This window comes from Cervus elaphus, chromosome 15 (genome assembly GCF_910594005.1).
Source record: "Cervus elaphus chromosome 15, mCerEla1.1, whole genome shotgun sequence".
Lineage (NCBI taxonomy): Eukaryota > Metazoa > Chordata > Mammalia > Artiodactyla > Cervidae > Cervus > Cervus elaphus.
This window is the reverse complement of record NC_057829.1, coordinates 53366131-53389467: the sequence shown is the minus strand read 5'-3', so window position 1 is coordinate 53389467 and position 23337 is coordinate 53366131. Positions and strand designations below refer to the sequence as shown.

The 23337-nt window shown below is 38.3% G+C and overlaps 1 protein-coding gene across 9 annotated transcripts in view; it reads left to right on the top strand.

The window, feature by feature from the left end:
* RNLS (renalase, FAD dependent amine oxidase) overlaps positions 1-23337 on the top strand; it is a 309200-nt gene that overhangs the window by 225244 nt on the left and 60619 nt on the right. For all 9 annotated transcript variants that reach the window (XR_006345578.1, XM_043927084.1, XM_043927082.1 and 6 more), the window contains exon 6: positions 21306-21481. Coding sequence is in view for 8 of the 9 variants with exons in the window: in XM_043927084.1 (XP_043783019.1) it covers positions 21306-21481 (176 nt within the window). In the remaining variant the exon portion in view is untranslated. The remainder of the gene's footprint in view (positions 1-21305; positions 21482-23337) is intronic.

The following is a 23337-nucleotide window of genomic DNA, read 5'->3' as shown; positions in this document are numbered from 1 at the left end:
TAACTTAGAAAATATGTGATAAGCTCTGCGAATGTGCCATTTCTCATCCATGGTTTAGCAGTTATCTCTTTTTTATATCGCAGTGGCATTAAAATGATATCATGCATAGGAATTTTGCCACAAATGAGTTTATATTAATCCAAACTTGGTGAATGGTGAATTCCTTATTGTATAATTCATAATTTGGTTTTTATTATCACGGATGGTCAAAAATAGCCAGTATTATTATCCAGCATGGTTTGGTTACATGGTTACATGGACTTTGCAATCACACAGACCTAGTTTCAAATTATAACTCTATACTTAGGATTAGGTTGAACTATATTATATTGCTGCCTTTGTAATTTAAAATGGTCAAATAACAGCAAGCATTTTCATGTGATTCAGCCTAATAGCTCTGTGACCATGAGTAAGTTTCTCAGTCTCTCTGAGCTTCACTTATTTGTACTGTAAAGTTAATAGTATCTCCTAGAAATGTAATAAGGGTTGAAACCAGTGAATCCTAAAGGAAATAAACCCTGAATATTCATTGGAAGGACTGACGCTGAAGCTGACGCTCCAATATGTAGGTCACCTGATGCAAAGAGCCAACTCACTGGAAAAGACCCTGATGCTGAAAGATTGAGGGCAGGAGAAGTGGGCGGCAGAGGATGAGATGGTTAGATAACATTGCTGATTCAATGGACATGAATTTGGGCAATCTCCTGGATAGAGTGGAGAACAGGGAAGCCTGGTGTGTTGCAGTCCGTGGGGCCACAAAGAGTCAGACATGACTTAGCAGCTGAGCAGCAACAAGAAGTATATCTGAAACTCCTAGTCCCAGGCCTTGCTTCCTGGAGACACACAGTAAATGCTGTCTCTATAGTTGTTCTCACATAATTATTTTATGATTTCAGTCTATCGGCTATACAAACTTCTTTTTTTTTTTTTTAAGAAAGAGAAAAGGGAAGGAAAATGCCAATAGTGCAAGTTTAGTTATATTATCTTCTGTTAAAAATCATAACAGTTACACATTAGAGTAGTTAAACAATATCTCATTTCTCAAATAAGGTGTGAAACTCAGAGAACATTAAGTTAAATATGATTCTTTCTTTTTATGGAATCTCCAATCACTTTTTGAATCATTCCCCCCAAATTTATACTCCAGCATATCAGAGAAGAGTTAGATACTGTAAAGTAAGTCATCAGCAAATCGAAGGCCTAAGACTAATTCAGGAGCAATTTTCCAAGTCTGACTGCAAAATCTCACCACAGGATATCACTTCATTGTGTTTCATAAATACTTTAAAACAGTTAGTATTTTTAACTCTATCCAGAATCACCAATCCTTCGTTTTGCCCAGATGTGACATTACTGAGTCAATTTAGCCTAAAGAATCCTTTGGTTTATTAACAGTGACTTTCCTGTAATTAAGTGAGCTGAGAAGGCTTTGATATGCCCTTTAAGATCATATGTGGGCCCTGCTATTTTTAATAATCATCACCCCTACAGACTTTATATATGTGCTCATTTAGATAATGAGAAGAATCTACATGTACGGTATAGGACTTTGAATTCCCTACATAATATGAATGAATATTAAACATCAGAATCTGAAAAGAATCTGTTGAAATTCCATTAATATTTATAACTGATCTGTGGGACTAAGGGAATTCTTCAGTATAAAATATTCCAAACTCATGTTTGTAAGAATGAAGCACCCTTGAATTTAAAAATAGAGTTTTCCTCACTGAAATAGATTTCTATTATAGACATACCTAGTGAATTCTTTTTGTTGATATTCTATATTCTTACATTATTTAATAGATTCAAGAAAGGCATTTTAGAACCTTGAGCTCAGTTGAACCTAATCCACTCTTTTTTATTACAAATAGCATGCCTGTTTGTCCCCTTTTCCGCTATCTATATTCCTAATATTGGTTTATCAGGAGTAGCTAACAATATCATAAAGACTATAGTCTATTTGATTTAAGAATTTTGGGTAAAATATTCAGATTCAATATTTTTTTTGTCAAGATATAACAAGAAGAATAATTTTTCTGGTCTTATTAGTAAAGGAGATAAGAATGTCCACAGTAAACCAGTTAATTTCTTCTGTGGAAAGGACCAGAAATATTTTGACACAATCATAAATAAAAACTTCATCTGATTAGTCTCAGTTGTTCAAATTCAGCATTTTATAATGTCAAGGCAAAACCTTCTCTTTAATGTGCCAAATGAACTAGAGCAAATATTAGGTCAAACCCTCCAGTCTAGATACTTATTTCATCTGTTCATGGTATCCTTTTGAACAGTTGCAAATCTAAAACTGAACTGAATTATGCAGCTAACTATGGTGATAAAGTGGTATCCTTAGAGCAGACCAGCACGCTGGCGCAAAGGAAAAACCTTGCCCAACTCCAGGAAAAGAGTCCAATCATAATACCACTTAACACACAAAATTTCATATAGGGCATGATGCTGAGTAGGCCAGAATAACAATGTATAATAAGGGATGACTGCTTATTGCTGGGGAGTATTGGGAAAGTGAGACATTTTCATTGTCTGTCATCATAGAAAATCAGGACTTTCTTACATGCTGCAGAAGAACTCCAGCAAGGCCTGGAACACCAAGTGCGAGTTAGGACAAATCGCCTGCTCTGGGGACCTCGGTAGGTCCAATTAAAGGGCTATTGAAATGCTTCCATTTTTTTTCCTTTTGGCAGTGCCAATAAAAGTTGCAACAGGCTGAAAATCTCCTTGTGACTAAGGATAAATAGATGTTTTCATAAAACTTGGGAGGTCTTAACCAAAGTAAAAAACTTCTCCCAAACAGATTCTGAAATGTATGCAGTCCACTCAATGTGGCCCCATTTGCTAAATGGGCAGAATCTATGGAATTTTTAAAGGAACCGATGCAAGGATCACAGAGGAAAGATTATTCCAGCCCTGGAAAGCAAGTAGAATTCAGAATATGATTGACAAGAGTTACTTTACCCCTTTAAAAAAAAAAATCTGTGTATGTTATAATCAAACTTAGCATGTGAAGCACTGGCTCTTGATTGCCTGCCTTCGAAATTCAGAACTTGTTCATCCTTTAATCTTCTCTGTTTCCGCAAATGGAGCCACCAATCAATGTCTTAGCCCCTTTAGCCTCAAATCAGGAATTATCCTTGCTTTTTAATTCTCTTTCATTGAACTCACTTCTGTTCACCACTGCAGTCACAAGCCACGCACCATCTTGTTTTGTTTTGTTGTTTTTTTCCATCTTGTTTTAACTGGTGTCTCCATACTGCTCCTTTCCAGTTCATTCATCACGTAGCCAGAATGATCTTCTTCAAACACATCTGGTTTTGCCTTTCACTTTCCTACGCAGAATTACTGCTTTCCCTCTGCACGTCGGATTAAACCTCAGATCCTAAACATGACCTACAAGATCCTGAATGATCTCGTTCAGGGGTCACAAACCTTCTATAAAGGGCAGATAGTGCATACTTTGGACTCTGTGAGCCACACGGTCTCTTGTTGCAACTACTTGGCTCTACTGTGTCACATAGAGCTTCCATGGTAGCTCAGACGGTAACGAATCTGCCTGCAATTCAGGAGACCCAGATTCGATCCCTGGGTCAGGAAAATCCCCTGGAGAAGGAAATAGCAACCCACTCCAGTATTCTTGCTTGGGAAATCCCATGGACAGAGAAGCCTGGCAGGGTACAGTCCATGGGATCACAAAGAGTTGGACATGACTAAGCAACTAACATTCACCTAAGACATAGACATTATATAAAGAAATGAAGATGACTATGTTCCAGTAAAATTTTATTTACTAACACACATGGAAGCCAGATTAGTTTGCCAACCCCTGATCTAGCACATGCTGATTTCACTGGCTCCTCCCTCCGTATCTTACTTAGCTCTCCAGTCACACATTTTGTTTGTTCCTGCCATGGTTTTTCCCACTGAAAACCATTGTCCATTTTGTTCTCTCTGCCTACAATGTCTTAGTTTAAATGTCACTTTCACAAAGGTCTTTCCTGAATCCCTAAATTGATTAGGTTTTTCTGATTATGTGCTATGCTGTGCTTAGACGCTCAGTCATGTCAGACTCTTTGTGACCTCGCTGGAGTGGGTTGCCATCTCCTTCCCCAGGGGATCTTCCCAACCCAGGGATCAAACCTGCATCTCCTGCTTGGCAGGGGGATTTTTTTTTTTTTTTTACCACCAGATCCACCTGGGAAGCCTTATAATTTTATAGGAGAGTGTATTTAAGTCTTCTATAACTTCCTGGGTCTTTAAATATTTGTAGAATGACATACAAAAAACAGAGTAGTTGTCACCAAAAAGTACTCAATCTAGAGTCAGTGCTCTACCACTGGCTTTTCCCCAGTCAGTTCATTTACATTCTCTCAAAACAGCTTCGTCATCTGTAAAATGGAGTTATGAATTCCTTCCTCATAATAATATTAAGAGAATCAGAAGATAAAATATATTTGAAAAAGATCTATCAATCAAAATCACGGAACTCCTATTATACTCTTTTTGTAACACTTTATGGGGCTTCCCAGGTGGCTCAGTGGTAAAGAATCTGCCTGCCAGTGAAGGAGACGAAGGTTTGATCCCTGGGTTGGGAAGATCCCCTGGAGGAAGAAATGGGAACCCATTCCAGAATTCTTGTCTGGAAAATCCTACGGACAGAGGAGCCCAGTGGGCTACAATCCATGGGGTTGCAAAGAGTCGGTCACAACTTAGCAGCTGAGCACACACACGTAACACTTTATATTTTTTTCATTTGATTTTTCTTTTATATTGGAGAATAGTTGATTTACAATGTTATGTTAGTTTCAGGTGTACGGCAGTGTGATTCAGTTATACATATACATGTTTCCATTCTTTTTCAGATTCTTTTCTCATATAGGTTATTACAGAATATTGAGTAGAGTTCCCTGTGCTATACAGTAAGTCTTTGTTGATTATCTATTTTATATGTGGTAGTATAACACTTTATGTTTTATTTTGCAGTAACTAAACATTGATTTGTGTAATCATTTGTTTGGTGTCTGTCTCACCTTCACATTGTAAGGTCCATGAATGATGAGACTGAACTTATTTTGCTCCTCTGTGTATTTCCCACATGTGGCACAGTGCTTAATATAACTTCTCAAATACGTGTTAATTGAATAATGAATTAATGAAATATAATCAAAACCTGAGAGGGGAAAACAGAAGATACCAGTTTGGGCTCAGAACTGAAATAAGAGATGCTTTAAGTCCATTGATTTCCAAGGTATGTCGTTTAAAAAGTTCTACACTTGAAATGAGGAGTGTATAATTCATAGGTATACCTCAGAATGTCAGTGCTACAAAGGCATTTGTGGTTGACACATTGTGACTTTTACACAAAGCTGCATGTAGGTTGGGCTTCTCTGCTCCATCATGTAGGTGTGCTATCTTGAGCATGAGCCCCTAAGGTCAACATAGAGGTGAGAAAGAAATGGAAGACATGCCATAGCTTTTAATAGCCTTGGACTAGTTGGGGTGCACTTCATTTCCCATCGTGTCCTCTGATCAAAGCTAGTTACGTGGTCCAGCTTAACTGCCATGAGGACTGGTAATTTCAGGTAGCACATGAACCATCTGGTGTAAATTAACTATCTCTGCCAGACAGTATAAAAAATAGTGCAAATATATTTCCTGATATTAAACAAAATTGGCCATACAAAAGTACTATAAACCACATGTATTAGTATATCATAGGTGATATATTTTATCAATTTGCAAAAGCTTTTCTTAAGTTGTAATTAATCTCTTTTATATTAATATCTCACTTGTAGTAACCATTAGGATCTTACTTGGATATCTTCTTCAGACAGTTTTCTACAAAGTCTTTTTAATGTTTAGGAGAGGAAAATGCTCATTTTGTAATAATTTCATCTTATGACCAATGTTTTTCTATATAATCTGTAAATTTGGGCAGAATTCATTTTAAAAGAATTCTATGTTCATTTCTTCTTAAAAGTGAAATATTATAATAAAAGTTGACTGTAAGGAAATGAACTTCATAAGAAAAGAAATATCTTATGTTCTTTGCTCTCCATATTATGAGTCTCCATAAGTTATTCATCAGTCATGCATTCAATGAATATTTATTGCATTTCAGTGATGGGCCAGACATCGTTCTAAGTGTTCAGGTGAATAAGGCAGCTCTTCTACTGCTTACATTTGACAGATAATATTTAAACATATTACAGCACAATGATAAAAAGTTAGGATTCCTTATCAGCAAAATTTTCAACAGTATTTAATCTGATATTCTCTTGTGTCCTTGTTATTTTATTTCTGCAAATATTTGTGAAATAGAAATATCGGTATCTCTGTAGGACACTGTCTTTTCCTCTAGTCAGTATTCCTAGTCAGGTCTTTAGAAATTCTTGAGTTACACTTACAGGAATATAAAAATGTACCTTGTTTTAAAGGGACAGTAATAAGCTCTGAAGCCATATCTGCTCCACTGAAGAAGATAGAAACGATTCTCTGTGTTGAAATCAGTCTCCTGGGGCCTCTCCTCCTTATTTATACAGGCATACCTCGCTCTATTGCATTTCACTTTACTGTGCTTAGCAAATATTTTATTCTTTACAAAATGAAGGTTTGTGACAACCCCATGTCAAGCCATCTCTCAGGGCTGTTTTTCAATATCATTTGCTCACTTTGTTTCTCTGTGTCACATTTTGGTAATTCTCATAACATTTCAAACTTTTAAATTATTATTATATTTGTTATGATGGTCTGTGATCAGTGATCTCTGATGTTACTATTGAAATTGTTTAGGGGCAGCATAAACTGTGCCCATATGACAGCGAACTTAATCCGTAAATGTTCTCTGTGTTCTGATTGCTCCACCCAATGGCCATTCCTCCCTGTCTCTCCCTCTGTCCAGGCCTCCCTATTCTCTGAGACACAGCAATATTGAAATCAGGCCAGTTAATAACCCTACAGTGGCCTCTAAGTATATAAGTGAAAGAAGAGTCACATATCTCTCACTTTAAATCAAAAGCTAGAACTGATTAAGCTTAGGGAGGAAGGAATGCCGAAAGCCAGGAGAAGCCAACACCTAAGCCTCTTGTGCCAAAGTCAGCCAAGTTGTGAATGCAAAGGAAAAGTTCTTGAAGGAGATTTAAAGGGCTACTTCAGCAAATAAAAATGATAAGAAAATGAAACAACGCTGTTACTGATAATGGAGAAAGTTTTAGTGGTCTGGATAGAAGTACAAACCAGCCACAATGTTCCCATAGGCCGAAGTGTAACTCAGATCATGGCCCTTACTCTTCAGTTTTGTGGAGGTTGAGTGGTGAGGAAGCTGCTGAAGAAAAGTTTGAAGTTAGCGGAGGTTGGTGATTCATGAGGTTTAAGAAAGAAGCTATCTCCATAACTCAGACGCACGAGGTGAAGCAGCAAGTGCTGATACAGAAGCTACAGCAAGTCATCCAGCAGATCTAGCTGCGATAATGAATGAAAGTGTCTACATTAAACAGCAGATCTTCAGTGTAGATGAAATAGCCTTCTTTTGGACGAAGAGGCCATCTAGGACTTTAATAGCTACAGAGGAGAAGTCAATGTCTGATTTTAAAGCTTCAAAGGATAGGCTGACTCTCTTGTTAGGGGCTAATCCAGCTGGTGACCTGAAGATGAAGCCAGTGCTCACTTACTCTTCTGAAAATCCTAGGGTCCTTAGGAGTTATGCTAAATCTATTCTGCCTGTGCTCTATAAGTGGAACAACAAAGGTTGGATGACAGCACATCTGTTGACAATGTGGTTTACTGACTATCTTAAATGCACCTTTGTGGCTCAGCTGGTAAAGAATCCACTTGCAATGAGGGAGACCTGGGTTTGATCCCTGGGTTGGGAAGATTCCCTGGAAAAGGGAAAGGCTACCCACTCCAGTATTCTGGCCTGAAGAATTCCATGGACTGTATAGTCCATGGAGTTGCAAAGAGTCAGACAGGACTGAGCAACTTGCACTTTGTGAAAGAAAGTGAAACCTTATTGTTGTTTCTTTCACACTGATACCTAATGCTCAGAAATAAAGATTCCTTTACTCATTGGCATTGTATTTAGTCACCCAAGAGGGCTAATGGAGATATGCAATGAGATCAATGTTGTTTTCATGCCTGCTAACACAACATTCATTCTGCAGCCCACAGATCAAGGAGTAATTTTGACTTTTAAGTTTTATTATTAAAGAAATAATTTTGTAAGGCTACAGCTGCCATAGATAGTATTCCTCCAATGGATCCATACAAAGTAAGTTGAAAACCTTCTGGAAAGGATCTGTGACTCTAGATGCCATTAAGAACATAATTCATGGAAAGAGGTCAAAATATCAACACCAATAAGAATTTGAAAGAAATTGATTCCAAACTTAGTGGATGATTTTGTGGGTTTCAATATTTCAGTGGAGGAAATAACTGCAGGTGTGGCAGAAATAGCAAAAGAACTAGAATTAAAAGTAGAGGTGATAGAATTAAAACTGAATTGCTGCAATCTCATGATAAATCTTTAACAGATGGGAAATTGCTTCTTAGCGATGAGCAAAGAAAGTAGGTCCCTGAGATAGAATCTACTCTTGGTGAAGGTGCTGTGAAGATTGTTGAAATTACAACAAAGGATTTAGAATATTACATAGGGCTTCCCCAGTGACTCAGAGGTAAAGAATCTGCTTGTGATGCAGTATCCACAAGAGACACAAGTTCAATCCCTGGGTCGGGAAGATCCCCTGGAGAAGGGCCTGGCAACCAGTATTCTTGCCTGGAGAATCCCATGGGCAGAGGAGCAGGCAGTCCACAGTCCATGGGGTTGCAAAGAGTCAGACATGACTGAGGCGACTTAGTATGTAGTAGTATAAGCTTAGTTGATAAAGCAGCGTCAGGGTTTGGAAGGAATGACTCTAATTCTGAAAGTCCTTCTGTAGGTAAAATGCTATCAAACAGTCTTGCATGCTACAAAGAAATTATTCATGAAAGGAAGAGTCAATTGATGTGGCAAACTTTATTGTTGTCTCATTTTAAGAAATTGCCACAGCCACCTCAACCTTCAACAACCACCACCCTGATCACTCAGCAGCCATCAACATCAAGGCAAGACCCTCCACCAGCAAAAAGTTTACACTGGCTGAAGACTTAGATGATGGTTAGCAATTTTTAGTAATGTGGTATTTTTTTTAAATTAAGGTATGTACATTTTTTAGACATAATGCTATTGCATACTTAATAGACCACAGCATGAGAAATATAATTTTTATATGCACTGGGAGAACGAAAAATTCATGTGACTTGCTTTATTTTGATATTTGCTTTATTGTAGCCTGGAAGCAAACCCACAATAACACTGATCTGGGTCTGTATAGCTTGCCTCATGGTACTTCTCTAGTGAGATCTATCTCATGCTTCCACCACTGCCACCACCAGCCCATCACTGAGAACCCTGGGGATGAAGGATCCTTGGAAATCTAGTTCTCTTACCATCACTCACATGACAAATGATATTCATACTCACAACATACATCATGAAGATAGCTCAAGTTATTGTGAATCTCAAGAGGCTTAACATTCTCACACTCGGATCACATATATCAAAATACATATACTCAACAGCAATGTTATTTCCAGAATGAACTTGAATCCAACTTAATATATCTTTAGAAAGCAAAGTATTCTCAATCCTGGTTAGAGTTAACAATTTAACTCTTGTTAGTTGCACATGGTTTTCCACAGAGCTGTGACATTTGTGAATTATTTATCTGTTTCCATGTGTGAATTGAGTATCTGTGGTATGTCAAGAACTGTTCTAGTTGGTAGCAGAGCTGAATGCAGACCAAGGAATTCTTAAACAATGTAGTATGTTTTCTTACCATACTACAAAATAGTTCGCTGCATTTAAACTCAAAAGTGGGATGGAAATTAAAACCCTAAAATCTAGGGCAAACTCAAAGCTCAGATAAAGGAAAGTATTTTCATCACATTGGTCCTATGCATTCTTAGTTTTAGTCTCTTCTTTGAGGGTCAGGGATTTCTGCCTTAGTGACAGCATGGAGTGGTTAGGGAAAGAATGAGCTTTACTTTTCAAATTGTCACCAATATCTGGGCCTCCATTTTATAGTCATGAAAAATTAAAGTTGAAAGGAATCTGAAGGTACTAAGCTTTTCTAACCCCTTTACTTCACATATAAAGAAACTGAGGCACAGAAGGAGGATTTTGGTTTTGTTTTTCATAATTATCGATTAAGTTTTCTAAAGAAACTGGTAAAATCTAACCTTTTTTTTTTTAAATCTAACCTTTTTTTATTTATTGGAGATATCAAGTAAGATTAAGGCCAGACAAGAGGAAAAGAGAAGAAAGAAATGAAATGCGTTTGTCAGAACAAGCATACCTATGGCAGGCATCGTACTAGATACTTCATATGTTTAGGTTAGTTTAGGTTACAAATAGGGCTTCCCAGGTGGCTCATTGGTAAAGAATCTGCCTGCCAAGCAGGGGACACGGTTTAATCCCTGGGTCAGAAAGATCCCCTGGAGAAGGAAATGGCAACCCACTCTAGTACTCTTGCCAGGATAATCCCATGGACAGAGGAGCCTGGCGGGCTGCAGTCCATGGGGTTGCAAAAGAGTTGGACACAACTTAGTGACTAAATAGCAACAGGTTACAAATAACATAAAACCTGATTTGGATGTCTCAACACCCCTCCCCCCTAGGAAAAAGAGGAGGAAGAATTTATTGGTATTGTTCCTGAAAATTCCAGGAGTAAAGCTTCAGCCGTGTCCAGATTGATCCATGAACATCATGAAGACTTAGTGTCTGTCCATTTCTTGACTCTGCCTTTTGCTAGATTGGATTCATTCATAGTACCAGTCATTTCAATGCCAAGTTTTACAAAGAAAGAACCTATTTCCCCATAAGCTCAACGCTAGTCTAGGAATTGAATCTCATTGACCTGATTGGCCTGTCTTGAGTTAATGCATTGCTAAACAAATCACTTAGTTAGGAAAGGATTAATTGATCAACTAGTTACTTGGGTCACCTTTATCAGGGATGAAAGTAGTGGGGAGGGTTGATCCTCTAACACAAAATTTAGCTACTGTAGCCAGTGGACACTGAACCGGTAATGGCTGCTACACAGATATTCACTCATATGACCTTTATGACTAGCTTGGAGGTCAATATATTATAATATGCCTTTTCTCTAAGGGCTACTGGGTTGTTTGAATCTATTAGGTAGATCTCTAGGCAGAAGATCTTCTCCACTTGTGAACTGGTTTGAGCTCCTTCATGAGACTCAAAGCCAATTCAGTAGGAAAAGAAATATTAAAATGAATATCTGTAGGCAATGTATTTTTTTTTTCCTGCCTATAACTAGGAGTACTGCCTGTCCATCCCCCCCAGGCTCAGCCCAGCCTGTCATCCCTCATCCTTTCCACCACTCATCTTGTTTATTCTGAAACCTTATCCACTTTGACAATTTGGTGCAACACCTTGATGCTTATACTACTCCATTCTCTGGACTCAAGGATGTGCCTCTAATCAGTAGAAAATTATCCCCAGTAGTTCAACCATGTCCCTGTTACCCCCCTCCTGACCCCATCCCAAAGCCTCTGGTATTCAGTCCTCATAGGTATTGAGGAAATAGGCAACATGTTTATTATTCAAGTAGTTTGGATTACTGGTAAATGTTATCATTTACTGCTCAACTGGCTGCAGATGGCAAACACACTTTATGTGAACAATTTTCCATTGTTTACTGGTAGATTATTTCCTGAATTTGTATACATTTATTTATACTGGAGCTATGGGGAAGATTCTTCTGAAATTGGAAGTATGAACTTTTGGGGAATGCTCATGTTATTTTCAATTCATCGTGTGGGATTTTACACACTTGCTTATATTTAACTAAATGCCTATCAGAATGGTATCTTATACAAAATTGTTTAGAGGATGTCCCTGTGTCTTTTTAAACATAAGAAATCCAAACATATGTAGCCTCGGATAACAAGGATTGCAAACATACATGTGTACTCATTTTAAAACTTTCCTTCCTAGTTTCTATTTAAAGTGGCAAATGCATACATTCCTAGATATATTAGTAGTCACAGGCCTTATAATAGGCAAGTCAAAGACCAAAAGAAGAGAAGAAACTAATAAGTCTTTTAGTTTTTTTTTTTTAAGCTAGTACTTCCAATTCAATAATGAAGTCCCTCCTACAGGTATAGTTGGAGGCAATGAAATTACCCAGGACATGAGTAGGGCTCTTGTAAGTGAATTGTGGCTTCTGTAACATACAGACACACACACACACACACACACATATACATATACATCCAGTCCCATCACTTCATGGCAAATAGATGGGGAAACAACAGAAAACAGTGACAGACTTTATTTTCTTGGGCTCCAAAATCACTGCAGACAGGGACTGCAGCCATGAAATTAAAATGTGCTTGCTCCTTGGAAGGAAAGCTATGACAAACCTAGACAGCGTATTAAGAAGCAGAGATATTACTTTGCCGACAGAGGTCCGTATAGTCATGCTATGGTTTTTCCAGTAGTCATGTGTGGATGTGAGAGACCATAAAGAAGGCTAAGCTGTGCAGAATTGATGCTTTTGAACTGCGGTGTTGGAGAAGACTCTTGAGAGTCCCTTGGATAGCCAGGAGATCAAACCAGTCAATCAAGGAAATCAACCCTGAATATTCACTGAAAGGACTGATGCTGAAGTTGAAGCTCCAATACTTTGGCCACCTGATGAGAAGAACCGACTCATTGGAAAAGACCCTGATGTTGAGAAAAATTGAAGGCAGGAGAAGGGGTTGACAGAGGATGAGGTGGTTGGATGGCATCGCCAACTCAATGGACCTGAGTTTGAGCAAGCTCTGGGAGGTGGTGAAGGACAGGGAAACCTGGTATGCTGCAGTTCATGGGGTTGCAAAGAGTCAGACACAGCTGAGAGGCTGAACTGTAACTGTATGTATGCATGCTAAGTCGCTTCAGTCATGTCTGAAGTCCACCAGGTTCCTCTGTCCATGAGGATTCTCCAGGCAAGCATACTGGAGTGGGTTGCCATTTTCTCCTGCAGGGGATCTTCCCAACCCAGAGATCAAACCTGCATCTCTTGCGTCTCCTGTATTGGCAGGCAGGTTCTTTACCACTGGACCACCTGGGAAGCCATATAGATACTGGTGGTAAAGAACCCGCCTGCCAGTGCAGGAGATGCAAGAGACAAAGGTTCAATCCCTAGGTCAGAAAGATCCCCTGGAGGAGGAAATGGCAACCCACTCCAGTATTCCTGTCTGGAGAATCCCCATGGACAAAGGAGCCTGGTAAGCTACAGTCCATGGGGTCACAGAGTTGGACACGACTGAGTGACTGAACACAGCACAACTTATATGTAAGAATTGTTTGAGATGCTTATTAAAAAGCAAATAAAGCCTGCAGGTGGTCCCTCTGAATAGTGAGGTCTAGTTGCTGATTCTCAGCCAGCAGCAAATACACATAATAGCAGTCACACTGCTGAGGAAGTGGAATGCCAAGTGGCAGAGGGTTAGATGCAGTCTGTGTTGGCTTTGCTAGGAAGATGAGGAAGGAGAGAGAGACAACAGGCACACCTGTATCTCCCTCTCTGTCTCCCTTTCCCTTTCCCACTCTTCTTCCTTCCTTTTCCCCTATGCTTTCATCATCGAGAGTGAGTTACTTTTTTGTTGTTGGACTTACTAATGTGATTGACTTACTCCCTGTTACATTTGCTGCTGGGCTCCAGAGCCAAATGAAAGAGCTAAATTGTAATAAGAGCTCTCATGGCTAGAGGGCAAGGATAGTTAAGCCAATTCCACATTGGGAGGGGGAGGGGAACTTACCACCAATGCCACTGCTGGGGGAAGGAGGAAGGGGAACTGACCACCCACCCCTCAAACTGTGTGGCTCTCCACTCCTGGTCCCTTTTCTCTCTTCCTAGGAATCTGTTTCCTAAAGTTAATTTTCACACAGTCAAGACCATACCAGTTAGAGATAATGGCTCTCTAATTGTTTTGCCTAGGTGCCATCTCCCCACTAAGATGTAAGCTTCTGAGAGGCCGCAATGGTACTAAACTGCACTAAGCACCCACATGCTCATCTGATTGAATCAGTAATTAAAGAAACATATTCACTGATTTTTTTTTTGATCCTCTTGGTCTGCAACTATAGTGTCTGCCACTCCTTAAGTTCCTTTAGTCTAGACTTCCCTGTCAGAGATAGAATCTGGAACTGGCCTTAGGGGAACCCAACTCCTGCCCCTTCCTTGACAGATATGGCTAACAGCAAAGTTTAACAGATGAAAAAGGTCTCTGAAATATTTGCCTGTAAATAAGGATGTCTCAGTAAGTCTGAGCTTGCTGTATGAGTGAAGAGTGTAGAATACTCATGTAATTTTGGAAGAAAGTAATCAGAAATGGTGACAAATTTAGGTCAGAATTGGGAGGGGAATATTCTAAGTTAAAACTATCCATATATCCAATTTTGTAGGACAATATAAAAATGCATCTTCCTCCATTGCTCTGTTAAATTTGTTGTCCTGTACTAAATATTTACTATATTTTAGGATTTTTTTTCCCAGGGAGATCTGTTCTGATTCACTGACTATTATAGTCAACCAGTACCTGGCTGATTTGATTGCTGTGTCTTTATAATACATGTAAATATTTGGTAAAGTAAGTCTCCATTCAGTGATTTCTTTTTCAAAAACATATTTTAATATTCTCATTCCCTTATTTATTCTTTAGTATTATTTTAAATTCAAAAAAACTTGCAGAATTAATTTACAATTTTGTTTCTGTACTAGTTACTGTTGGTAGGTAGGGAAATCAATATAATATCAAAATTTTTTAATTAATTTGATGAATTTTATGTTGACTTACTATTTTAAAGCTTGATTTTCCTTCTTCACTAATATTTATAAATCTTTTTATTTTTTATCTTAGTGCATTACACTAGCAATGTTAAATAGCATTGGTATTACTAAGTGTCCTTGGTTTATGCTAATTTTACCATGAAAATCTGTATTATTTCATAATAAACTATGATACAGACCAACAGCTTAAGAAAGCTATTCTATCTCATTTTGAAAAAGTCAGTGTTTTCATGTTGTATATCTTTTCCATGGTTTGATATTAAAATGTTACTGGATGCCTTTTAAATACATATTGAGATTATCATGTTTCTTTTCATTCTCCCTGTTTATATGAAAGAACATACCTGTTAACACTTGTAGAAGAATGATCTGTAGTTTGCTGTGTGTTTATACTTGTAGATGAGATGTATGTATCTATAATCAACATTATATTAGCTTGACAATTTTAAACTACTCACAAGTAAAACAGTTAGGTCCTGAAGTACTTTTTTTGTTTTGAATATTTATTGATTTTGTTTTCAATTTCTTTTATACATTTTCATTTATACTGATTTATTTTATAATGAGTTAATTTCAGTAACTTTTTTCCAAGAAAAATTAGCCTGTTTCTTTTAGATTTGAAAGTTTTTTCACATGGATGGGTATACTTTTATGGCTTTAAAGAACTTATTTGCTGTTTCCTATCTGGTAGAGGAAGACATTGGGGATGCTTGCCTATTTTTGAGTGGAGTGGAAAAAACAAAAAAAGAGATAAAATGTCTCCTCTGAGATGCCAAGCCACATATCCACCCTCAGGCAGATTTGGTGCCAGAATTCATTCTGCTAGTATGTTCTAAAAACCCAGTTAAAGTAGCCGTATGCAGTACTGCCTCCAAGGTACCTGGCAGAAATGAAAGTAAACCTCTAAAGGAATAATCTTTAAACTTGGGCCTTAAAGAATTTCTAACCCCAACCCTAATGTATTTCATTTTAAGCTACATATGCTGCTGCTGAGTCCCTTCAGTCGTGTCCAACTCTTTCCAACCCTGTGGAAGCCTGCCAGGCTCCTCTGTCCATGGGATTCTCCAGGCAGGAACACTGGAGTGAGCTGCTATGCCCTCCTCCAGGGGATCTTCCCGACCAGGGACTGAGCCCACATCTCTTAGGTCTCCTGCCTTGGCAGGCAGGTTCTTTACCACTAGTGTCGCCTGGGAAGCCCTAAGCTACATACGGTTAGATGTTATTTTCTGGATGCGATATGACAACCTTTGTCTTTAACTAAACAGTACTTAGCCTGCTATTATCTGTTATTATGACTGATATGGCCATGGATCTGAGGTGGCAAAAATATTCATTTCAGCACAAATTTTGATGTCTGTCTGGGGACTAGGTGACTTCTGTAGCTTTTAACTGCAAGTATTTCATGTGCTGTGCTTACTTGCTCAGTCATGTCTGACTCTTTGCAACTCCATGGACTGTAAACTGCCAGGCTCCTCTCTCCATAGGAATTATCCAGGCAAGAATACTGGAGTGGGTTACTATGTCCTCCTCCAGGGGTTCTTTCCAATCCAGGGATCGAACCCAGGTGTCCAACATTGCAGGTGGATTCTTTACCATCTGAGCCACCAGGGAAGCCCAAGAATACTAGAGTGAGTAGTCTATCCCTTCTCCAGGGGATCTTCCCGACCCAGGAATTGAACCTGCATTGCAAATGGAATCTATACCATCTGAGAGGCTTGTCAATCTCAGTGTTATATTAATAGTATGTGATGATGCTACTATTCTTACAACTATCAGCTTCCAGTGTCTTGATTCCCCACCCAAAAATGTAGACTAAAAGAAATGTAGTGTCCACTTCACACTTATTAGGATGACTGTTTAAAAAAAATAAAATACCAAGTGTTTGGCAAGGATGTGGAGAAATTAGAACCTTGGTGCATTGCTAGTAGGAATGAAAAAATGGTGCAGCCACTATGGAAAATTATATGGTGATTGAGCAATAACCTAAACATACAATTATCATATGAATCAGCAGTTTCACTCCTGGGTGTATCCCCAAGAAGAAGTGAGAGCAGAGACTTAAACAGGTAAATTGTACACCCACGTTCCTAGCAGCATTACAATATCCAAAAGGTGAAGGAATCAACAAATATGGTATATACACACAATGGAATATTATGTGGGTTTAAAAAAGAAGGAAATTCTGACACCTGTTGCAACATGGATGAAGCTTGAAGACATCATGTTAAGTGAAATAAGCCTTTTGCAAAAGAACACATTGTATAATTCCACTTATGTGAAGTATCTGGATTGGTCAAATTCATAGGAAGAGAAAAAGAATGGTGGTTGGACTTCCCTGATAGCTCAGTTAGTAGAGAATCTGCCTGTGATGCAGGAGACCCTGGTTTGATTCCTGGGTCGGGACAATCCACTGCAGAAGGGATAGGCTACCCTCTCCAGTATTCTTGGGCTTGCCTGTGGCTCAGCTGGTAAAGAATCTACCTGCAATGTGGCAGACCTGGGTTCAACCCCTGGGTTGGGAAGATCCCCTGAGAAGGAAAAGGCTACCCACGCCTGTATTCAGACTTGGAGAATTCCATGAACTGTATAGTCCACGGGGTCGCAAAGAGTTGGACACAACTAAGCAACTTTCACTTAGCAGGGGCTGGGGCAAGTGGGGAGTGGGGAGTTAGGAATTAGTGTTCAATGCCTATGGAGTTTCAATTTGGGAAGATAAAAAAGTTCTAGTGATCAATGGTGGTGATGTTTACAGAACAATGTAAATGTACATAATGCCAGAGAACTATACACTTAAGATAGGCTTAAAAAGTAAATTTTTTATTATATACATTTTACCACAATAAAACAAAACCAAAAAACTGCTGTGCCTATACCCAGGAATAGTCCGCCACTGTTCCTGGGGTTTTAACATAAGAATTAGTCAGTACTTTGAGAGAAGTCAATTCTGTTATCCTTTCTTTTTTTTTTTTTTAATTTTTTTATTTTTTTATTAGTTGGAGGCTAATTACTTCACAACATTTCAGTGGGTTTTGTCATACATTGATATGAATCAGCCATATTATCCTTTCTAATGCTGTTCTTACCACAACTCAGAGGTCAAAACAAAAATATTTTCTAGGGATGCCTTATGTTTGTATAGCACTTTGTATTTGAAGAAGACTTTTATGTATCCAAACCCATTTAATCCTCATGACAGCCTTATAAGGTAAGCAGTATTACTCCCTTCTAATTGATGGAAGAAAGTGGAGCCTAAGAGATTAATTTGTCCAAGACCACCAGGATATTAAGGATGCAAAGGTTCAAATAGTTATCTTCTGACTGAAGTTATTGATCTCCCAACATACAGAAATAGTTGTCAACTTACTATGAACTTTACATTTAAAATGCCAAAAGCAAAGTGGTATGCTTGTTAAACTGAATAAAGAAAAGAAAAAGATAACATCATTACCTCCTCAGTGACCAAGGAATAATGACTACACTGAATTTACGCTCTGAATCCTATTAACGTATTTGTGGTTTTTTATGATACTTGAGTTCCAGGCCTTGGTCACGTTTAAACTCTGGTTGACTGTGTTTTTGCACTTTGGCTTCTGAAAATACTCTTGAATTTAGGGAACGAGGGCCTCTTCCTTAAAAGTCATTGTCTGAGGTTGCAGGTATTCATATTTTAATTGAAATTCTCAAAAATTTTTGTCTGAGTCCAATAAAAACAAGTAGTCAGGTTGTTCTCTGATTGTTATGCAAGAACTGTTTCATTTTTAGCCTTAAATTTCCTTTTTTATTGCTCTCCTTGGAGTGGATGGCTAATGTACATGGGAGAAACCTGGCAATGCACCATCACTACCCTTAACAATTTTATGAGCTCCCCGCTAGAACAAATGTCTGGGTCAGTGCAACCTCACGCACACAAGTTCCTCTCCCTTTGAAGCCTGCCATAGATAAGTCAACTCAGAACCTCAATTCTCTTGCTTCCGAATGCTGACTGAGTAGCTTTCTCTGTCTCTAGGAAGATTTGGTACCTCATGGAAGGCGGGTGTCATTGCCATTCCCTTTCTGTGTATAAGCCTTCTTGAATATATTAAACTGAAACATAGGTAACACCCCCTGAGACAAGATGCAATAGGTTTCTCACCATTGTTTGTAGCCAGTGAAAGAATTTTGAGATTTTGCACTCCTGTGTGGTATCAGTAAAGTTGACCCCAATAGATTAAGCATTGTATGTTCAAAGAGAGGGTCCCCCTCTATCCTCTTTCAAGTTGTTCCAGCCAGTGTGAGGTGAAACTGGACAATCTCCTTACCATTACATTTACAGCACAGATTCTGAAGTCAGCTCTCACAGTCTCATATATCTTGAAATGTTTGGAAGCATGCCACTTTATAGCGCTCATAGCATTTTGGGTCTCTCTTCTTTTCCATTTTGCTGTAAAATTCATAAGTCAGGGTGTAATGGGAAAATGAAGTGTTTTAACAACAACAACAAAATAATAGCTCACATCTTCATTTGAGCAACATCAGGCAAACTTTCCCCTTGGATATATCTAACTAATTCCTTTTATTCCCATAACTTACATTTATTAAGCACCTCTTCTGTACCAGAAACAGTGCTAAACACCTCACACACATTATGTCATTTAATCCAGACCACAGAACAACATAGTAGATACTTATTCTCATTGTACATAGAGACACACAAAGTAAAGAGGTTGAGTGCATACAAAGCAAGAAATTTTCTTGCTCTGTGTAAAATTACTTTTTCTGTGAAATATTTTACAAACCTATCTCAAAGAGATTGTTATCTTTTATAACAATTGTAAGAAGAGCTTTATACTTCCAATTGAAAGAATTTTCAGAATCAGTCTTTCCAACCCCCATCAAAATAATTTATACATTTTAGTATTTTCTTCTTTCAGCAGGGGAGAGCACCAACTTTCATATTATTATTTCATGTGTTTCATATCTATTTTGTTTTCTCTCAGCTTTTCCCTTCTGCATGATTTAAACAAATAATAATAGCAGGAAATCCTGGTTAACATTCCTTCCAAGGTTGTATTCTCTGATGCCTCAGTCACTTTGTTTTCAGTGTCAAACTATTCGATTTCCTGTATTCTACCAAAGAGTGAAAGATATGAAGCACTTATTGTTTGTCATTGTGAAAATATAGCAAAAAAAAAAAATTCAGTGGTAGACAAAAATGATAAGTAGCTCCATGTAATGAATAAAGCAGAAATTATTTTTACTGCTGCCTAAAAGATGAAGAACATTATGAAGTCAAGCTTGTTTTTAGAAAGAAGCTTGGGTTTTTTAAAGACATTTTACTCTGGTATTTATATAATTTCAACAAGGCATTTTGCAATCCGTTTAACATAAAATTAAAAAGATGAACATCTACTTTGTTCTCAGAATTTAAAGTGAGTAAAGGTTATGTATGGGCTTCCCTGGTGCCTCAGGTCAGTCAGGAAGACCCCCTGGAGAAGGAAATGGCAACCGATTCCAGTATTCTTGCCTGGGAAATCCCATGGACAGAGGAGCCTGGTGGGCTACAGTCCATGGGATGGCAATCAGTTAGACACAACTGAGCAACTAACACCTTTTCAGACTAAATATACGAAATGGTTCTGGGCTTCCCTGATGGCTCAGTGGTAAATAATCCACCTGCCAGTGCAGAAGACACAGGTTCCATTCCTGATCTGGGTTGATCCCACATGCAGTGGAGCAGCTAAGTCCTTGCCTGTGCCCTAGAGCAGAGGAGCTGCAGCTACTGAAGCCCATGTAGCCTAGAGCCCAGGCACCCTAGAGCCCAGCGCTGTGCAACAGGAGAAGCTGCCGCAGTGAGAAGCCCGCACACCGTAACTAGAGGGCAGTCCCAGCTCAAAGCGCTAGAGGAAAGCCTGTGCAGCAGCAAAGACCCAGCACAGCCCATAAATAAATAAGTAAAATTTTTAAAAAGAAAAAAGAAATGCTTCTTGCCCTGATGAGCTTATGTTTTAGTGGATGAAAAGGATACAAATAAATTTAATTACACCCAAGGAAGTATATATGAGGTCCTTTTGCTTTCCTTCAGGTTCTTTAACAAGACCTGAAAATTTATTCTTTAAAATACATCTTGAAACCAACACAACATTGTGAAACAATTATTAAAAAATATAATTTAAAAAAATTAAAATTTTTTTTAAATTAAAAAAAATAAACTATGTCTTGAATCTGACGTCCTCTTCAGTGAAACCTGATTTTGAGTTTCAGAACTAGCCTAATTTTATGCTTCAAAGTTTAGATTGTTTTCCCCTCATTTATTGTCTGATTATTGTGATCAATTCTTAAATCTGGATTAAAAGGCTGAGAGACACTTCCATGTTACTCACTTCAAGATACATCTTTATGTTCCTCTTCTATTAGAGTCATCAGAAATCGGACCTTCCCTTGTGATTCACACCACTGTCCCATTTGGAGTTACACACTTGGAACACAGCATTGAGGATGTGCAGGAGTTAATCTTCCAGCAGCTGGAAAACATTTTGCCTGGTTTGCCTCAGCCAGTTGCTACCAAATGCCAGAAATGGAGACATTCACAGGTAATCAGAGAACCCAGTGGTATGAGCACAGTTTTCTTAATCAGATCTGACTTTACTTTTTCTCATCTTTTGCCACTCTCTAGTAAAAGAAATTAACATGTGATCTTGGGAGCAAATATGCATTTGTCTAATAGAGAAGTTTACATGCAAGTTTTTATTATCCTGTTATTTCTCAGTAAGAGACACATATAATTTTCCCCAATGTTATGTTCAAATTCTAGCATCTAGACTTATATAACCTGAAAATCTGGGGTTTCTTATTCAGGCAAGGCAGGTTATATATCAAAATGCAGCTGTTTCTCTGAGGTTTTTCTAAATCAGTACTGTGGTTATATAGAAACCACTATAACCTCCCAAATTTTTTGCAATATGTCAAATTAACCTTGTAAGTATATTTTGCTACCACAATTTTCATTTTTATTAAGTTCCCACTTTGGTTTTGACTGCTGCCAGTAGAGCTGTTTGGGAGAGAGAAATGAATACCTGAACAGATCAGGTATAAATGATGAATGAAAAATGAATAGATCAGCTACTTGAGCTGTTTTTTCAGGATTAGATAAACCTGCTGATCAGTCTACCAGTTCAAACTTAAAAAACTCCTTACACTAAGTAAATGCTGACTTTTCTGAAAATCCTCTGTATATTCCAACAGAAGTTTCTGAGTATTCATAGAAAAAGTATTGATCTGTAAACTCAGTTGGGAAGTGGTTTGGGGACAGTGGAGCAGAGGGAAAAGGAAGCAGTGACTTGTCTATTTTTTCCTAAGATTTCCTAGCACATTGATTACCTGATTCATCAGCACTATTTGTTACTAGAGCTGTGAACCCTTTAGAAAAAGTGGTTGGGAGAAATCACAACAGATTTTATATATTTTAAAGGACTTTCCAAAATCAGAGGAAATGGTAAATTACTTCCTAAAATATTGCAGCAGTTCTATGTGTTTACCCATATCTTCTCAAGTTAAATTATACAGTGAACCTTTCAGGAAAATATTTACTTAAACACATCATGGTTACTTTAGAAGACTTCTTCCTTTTAAAAACAACTTTTTCAAAGCTCAATAGCCAATGTCTTTAAATGATATTTTACTTAATCTTAGGTTGGTCTGAAAAAGAAAACACGGAAATAATCTTGTTGATATAATTTGAAACTAGATATTTTACATAGCAAGTGAAGTGAAGTTAAAGTTGCTCAGTCCTGTCCGACTCTTTGCAACACCATGGACTATACAGTCCATGGAATTCTCCAGGTCAGAATACTGGAGTGGGTAGCCTTTCCCTTCTCCAGGAGACCTTCCCAGCCAAGGGATCAAACCCAGGTCTCCTGCATGGCAGGTGCATTCTTTACCAGCTGAGCCACAAGAGAGGAGCCTTACTTCTGCCTGTCATAACCTTCCTTCCCCCAGAATTCTTTAGCAGATTCCTTTATGAGGCAGTATTGCCTGCCCCTCTAATAAAACCTCTGGGAGAGCACCAGCCCTTTAAGGCTCAAGCCATTTTCTGGAAGTGACTGCTTTCTGAAAGAGGTAAGGGAGTATTTTGTGTAGAGTCCATTTTATGTTTCCTTGATGTGACTCTCCAAGCCTTCTTCTGCCTCTAAAGTCTTATATCCACAGTGGCAGGGGCTGGGAGGAAGGGGTGGGGGTGGGGGGCAGGCAGGGTAGTGAAAGATGGTTGTTCATTTATTCATTTGTTTACTCATTTCTTCCATGAGCATATAACAAATGCCTAGGTCACATCTAATACTCTGTCCATGGAATCCTAGAGACTAATTTTTGCTGAAAGCCTTCTCCTAAGACACTAAATCAAATTTTTTGCCTTGAGTTGGATAGCGCTGCTTTCTAGCGTGTGCTGCTA